The 5115-nt window shown below is 43.9% G+C and overlaps 1 protein-coding gene across 2 annotated transcripts in view; it reads left to right on the top strand.

Annotated features, from left to right (window-relative positions):
• Lrrd1 (leucine-rich repeats and death domain containing 1) overlaps window positions 1-5115 on the top strand; it is a 34462-nt gene that overhangs the window by 1609 nt on the left and 27738 nt on the right. The window contains exon 2 of one of the 2 annotated variants that reach the window (XM_013515909.1): window positions 465-1206. In XM_013515909.1, coding sequence (XP_013371363.1) covers window positions 879-1206 — 328 coding nt within the window. In that variant the 5' untranslated portion in view covers window positions 465-878. Of the gene's footprint in view, window positions 1-464; window positions 1207-5115 lie in introns of those variants that run through there. The other variant, XM_013515910.1, reaches the window with a different exon arrangement.

Here is a 5115-nt window from a genome sequence, read left to right as displayed (position 1 = left end):
TAAAATATAGGACAATATTTAAGTAAGGATAATCCCAACCTGCTAGCCAATATGGAGTTTAAATACAAGTCAGAAAGTATTTAAACTCTCTAAAAAAAAAAAAAAAAAAAAAAAAAAAACATAGGCCGGCCATCCTGTTAACAAGACATCAGGTGACTGCGGCCTGGCCAGGCCCAGCCTCCTAGACACGGAAGGCAGGTGAGCCTTCGACCAGGCTTGGGAAGTCCTGTTAAGTAACATTTAAGTACCTCACCTTGAAATACGGACAGTGATGTGTTCACGTTTTTATTTTTTATTAAAAATACCGTACACAAGTTCAAGTGACAAAATATTCCAACGTGTCACCCTTTTGGTTTTTCCCTTCCCTGGAAAAGGTTCGTATCTAGTTCTTCAAGTACATTTGTCCTATTCTACAACAACCTTTTTTTCTGATGAATGCCGGTGTTTTGATTTCTTTGGGCTAGAACTATAACAGAGACTTCTGCAATTTTTGTCCTCCTACGTTCCTGTGATGGGGACAGGAGAGATCACAGCTGCCACGGGAGCTCTCCGCAGCACACTCAGCTCACTCCCCAGGACCCTTCCCGGGACTGCTGGGCCTCGCGGTCTGGGTCTCGGGGATCCCTTTCAAACAGTGGCACCGTCGTGGCGACCTCCTGGTGCCCTGAGATAACCAAAGCCAAGCAGGGGGGTGGACTCCTCCAGGACCTTCGGCTGAACGGGCTGCGTCCTCCACCTCGCTATCTCCCTTCCCACCGCTCCTATGTTCACCTGCTGTGCTTCCCCTTGCAAACTCTGAAATCAAGCAGGAAAACCAAGCCCCAGGAAAGCACCCCGGGGCGCCACCCTCCCACGAAGCTGGGACCGACTCCCTGAGGATGGGGACCGAGGAGCGCAGGGTGCAAGCGGGGGGTCGCGGTCACATCTCCGGGGTCCCCGCGTGTGACCCAGCGCCAGCTCACAAACGGCGGGGTGCGTCCCGCGGAGCGGCGGAACTCCGTCCTCGCGCGCCCCCTAGCGGGCCTCGGGAAAGTCGCGGCGGCGTCGAGGGCGGTCCCCGGCGAGGCTGCGACCGCAGGACTTCAGCAGCGTTCTGCACCAGGCCGGGCTCCCCGCCTTCGCCCGCCCACCGCGCCTGCAGCTCTGCGCACGCTCCCTCCACGCTCCAGGCGCCCTGGGTTTGCGTTCCGGCCCTCTTGCCGCACGGTATGGAAGAGTCCCGTGGCTCGCTCAATGTCCACGTCTTTCAGTAATGGGACACATTTCATTGTTTAACTTTACTAGCAATTCTTAAAACAGAGCTTGGGTTTATTTTTGCCTATCAAATTGGTAATATTTGTTTTTAAATGTGGCCATGATGCTCATGAGAATAAAAGAAGAATTTCTCATAAATTTTTAGTGTTTTTTTTTTTTTTTTTTTTTTTTTTTTTTTTTTTTTTTTTTTTTTTTTTTTTTTTTGTCTTTTTGCGACAGGGGCTCACTATGCAGTTCAGGCTGGCCTTGAGCTCACTTTGTAGCCCAGGCTGGCCCCTCACTCGCGATGATCTTCCTGCCTCAGCCTCCCGAGTGCTGGGGTTACAGGCATGCGCCATGACGCCCGGTTTAGGATGCGATTTAGCCGTGCATATCATCATTTAAAATGTTTGTATGGAGCCGCGCGTGGTGGTGTTTGCCTCTATTTCCAGCACTTTGAGAGGCTGAAGCAGGAGGATCGCAATTGGGACCCCAACCTGGGCAACTTCATGGCTTAGTTAAGCACTGTCCCATCCTGCCCCAGCCCTTCAAATTATAAAGTCTAATTGATGGCACCTCCTTCAGTGGTATCAGTGGCATCATTTGCAGTTCTAAAAGCTAAGGTTTTCAAATATTTGTTGTTTTTTTTTTTCTCCTTTCCTTATTCGTTAAATACTTGATAACTTGGAGAAGCACATTATCAGGATATATTGACCCCTCTACCTCTCTTCTTCTGTGGTTAATATTTGGTTTGACTGGAAGAGGGAATCTTAAGACCACACTTAGTAAATCGTGAGTTGGGTTTATAAATGTCATGGAGAAGAAATCCCTCAACAAGGTCTATTTTTAAGATTGACCTTATGGGTCAACAAGCCAGCCTGATGGGCTGTTTCCCATCATTTTTTAACCATTTGTAATAGTTCTAAAAGTTGTGTGTATCCACATGGTCTTAGACCTCATTTGAATAATTGTACTCACTTTTGAGCTCAGGTAGTATTTTTCCTAAGCCTGTCTCAGAGCACACTGGCAGAATGTTGGTGCGTGTAGCAAGGTCGTGAGTTCGATTCCCAGTACCGGAAATAAAAAAAAAAAACAAAGAAAATATACTTTTAAAGCAGCCACATCTCATGACAGCACTAACCAGTGCATTCTGGGCATTTGTTCTTCGTTCCCAAAACATACGCCTTCTAGGAACTGAGACATAACCCCTCAGAACAATAACTCCCAGAAAACATTTGAATTACTTCCAGCATATAAGTTGGCGTTTTATTAGTCCTAGTAATGGTGTTTGTTCCAAAACAGGAACATGCAAATTACCAAACCCATCAGAAATACAGTATTAACTTTGGCATTTGCTCTTTACAACATAACAGCATAACAGTAGAGAAGGAAGATTACTAGTATAGGATGTAGTGCAAGTTGCATGCAGCTGTCTTTGTGTACCTTCTCAAAGCCACCACTAAAAACGTGTATCACTTTGGCAAGCTCCCAGTGCGCCAGTATGTTCAGCAGGGACTAACTCTGCACACCGTGTGATAACCGCAGCCCTCGGGAGTACACGTGTGCGCCAAACCAGACCTTGGTGATGACCTTGAACAGCAGGATAGAAATAATATCGCCGGGCTACCATTCCTATAATGGTGCGCTAGGCAGTATGTCCTGCACCTTTAAAAGCATCTCTTCCGTTGCACAGCAATGCAAATGTACCTAATGCCACAACAAACGCTTAAAATAGCTAGAATGATAAATTTTGTTATGTACATTTAAAACACAAAGAAGGGCAGATTATTTCTTGCTTAGAAATGACCAAACAACTAAGGATAAAATTACCAAACACCACAGGGACCTATTCAGTTCACAGCATCGTCACAAAACCAGTGGCAGGGGCTGGGTATTTAGCTCAGCGGCACAGCGCCTGCCTGGCGAGCACAAGGTCGTGAGTTCAATTCCCGGTACCAGAAAAAAACAGAAAAACCAACAAACAACAACAAAAAAAACCAGTGGCACAACCTGGGATGCTATGAAGCACCAAGGTTAAAATGCAAAGGCCATAAGCCATGAGATTTGGCCGTCCCAGAGCATTAATCCCTCTCTCTCTCTCTCTCTCTCTCTCACATACACATTTACACATTTTGGATATATCTTTGAGAAGAAATATTTTCCACTTCGCTAATTGTACGGTTGTTCTAGCATTATGGCTGAGGGATTTTTTTAACCCCAGTATTCCTCAGTTTCATTTCTGTTTTTTGAGACAGGATCTCACTGTGTTGTCCAGTTCTCCTTGAACTTGCTATGTAGCTCAGGCTGGCCTTGACCTCACAATCTCCTGCCTTAACCCCCTGAGTGTTGGGATGACAGGCATCTGCAAGCATGCCTGGCTATTTTGTCTATTCTTGTACCAACATCTTATTACCTTAGTTAGTGTAGCTTCAGCAGGTAAGCCTTCCCGTCTGCTTTTCCGTTTTGAAGAGTATTATGACTATTCTTGCCCACCTTTTTTATCCCAAAGTAATTTTTAGAATCAGCTTGTCAAGTTCTACAAAAACAAAATTAAGAGCTGGGTCGAGTGGCACACACCTGTAGTTCCAGCACTTGGAAGGCTGAAGCAGGAGGATTACTGTGAGTTTGAGGCTAGCATTGGTTACATAGTGATTCCAGGCCAGCCTGAACTATAGAGGGAGGCCCTGTCTCAAAAAGCAAAAAAACAAACAATCCCCCGCATAATCCAGATATTAATTGAGATAATACTGAATTTTTAGATCAATTTGCACAGAATTGACTTTTCAAACATTAAGCCTTCCAATATATGAAAATGGTATATCATCTCATTTACTTAAGTTTTTTCCAATTTCACATTTTGTAGTTCCATTATAAAGTACGGCACTATAGAGGTCTTGCACATTTTTTGTGAGATTTATTCCTTGATAATTAGTATTTCCTTGTTTCCCTTTGAACTTTAGTTTTTCTGTTTCTGCTAGCTTAGAAAAGGAAACGGACATTTGAATGTTGGCTTTGTATTTAGCAACATTATTTAATGTTCTTATTGATTTGTCTGTCAGTGATATTGGATTTTTATTTATTTGCAACTAATGACAGTTTTATTTAATGACAGTAATCCGCATACCTTTTTGTCTCGCATTACGTCGTTGGTTGAGATCTCAGTACAGTGTGGAATGGAAGTAATGGTGATGGTGCCCTTGTGTGATTCCGGTACCAAAGAAAAGCTTTTGATGTTTCACCATGAGATACGATATTTATCATGGATTTTTAGGCATATCTTTTAGCAGAATAAGGAAATTCTCATCTATTCCTAGCTTGCTAAATGTTTTCTTATTAGATTTTTTGATGATAGCCATTCTTTCTAGAATAAGATGGAATATCAGTGTAGTTGTTTCTTTTGTTTGTTTGTTTTCTTTTTGAGACAAGGTCTTCCTATGCAGTTCAGGCTAGCGTTAAGCTCACTCTGTAGCCTAGGCTGGCCTCGAACTCACAACAATCCTCCTGCCTCAGCCTCCCCAGTGCTGGGATTACAGGCATGCGCCACCATGCCTGGCTATCTCAGTGTAGTTTTAATTTGCATGTCTCTAATGGCCGGTGATGTTGAACATTTTTTTTCCATGTACTTATTGGCCATTTGTACTTTTTCTGAGAAATGTCTATTCATTTCACTTGCCCATTTAATGATTGAGTCTTTTATGGGGGAGTCTAATTTTTTTGAGTTCTTTATATATTCTTGATTCTTGATGTTATGCTTCTGTCTGTGGAATAGCTGTCAAAATTTTGCTGCCATGGGGCTGGGGATTTAGCTCAGCGGCAAAGCGCCTGCCTGGCAAGCGCAAGGTCGTGAGTTCGGTTCCCGGTACCAGAGAAAAACCAGAAAAA

This window comes from Chinchilla lanigera, unplaced genomic scaffold, assembly GCF_000276665.1.
Source record: "Chinchilla lanigera isolate Chin_1 unplaced genomic scaffold, ChiLan1.0 scaffold00031, whole genome shotgun sequence".
Classification (NCBI taxonomy): domain Eukaryota; kingdom Metazoa; phylum Chordata; class Mammalia; order Rodentia; family Chinchillidae; genus Chinchilla; species Chinchilla lanigera.
Note: the sequence above shows the minus strand (reverse complement) of the source record. Positions and strands in the feature narration are given on the sequence as shown.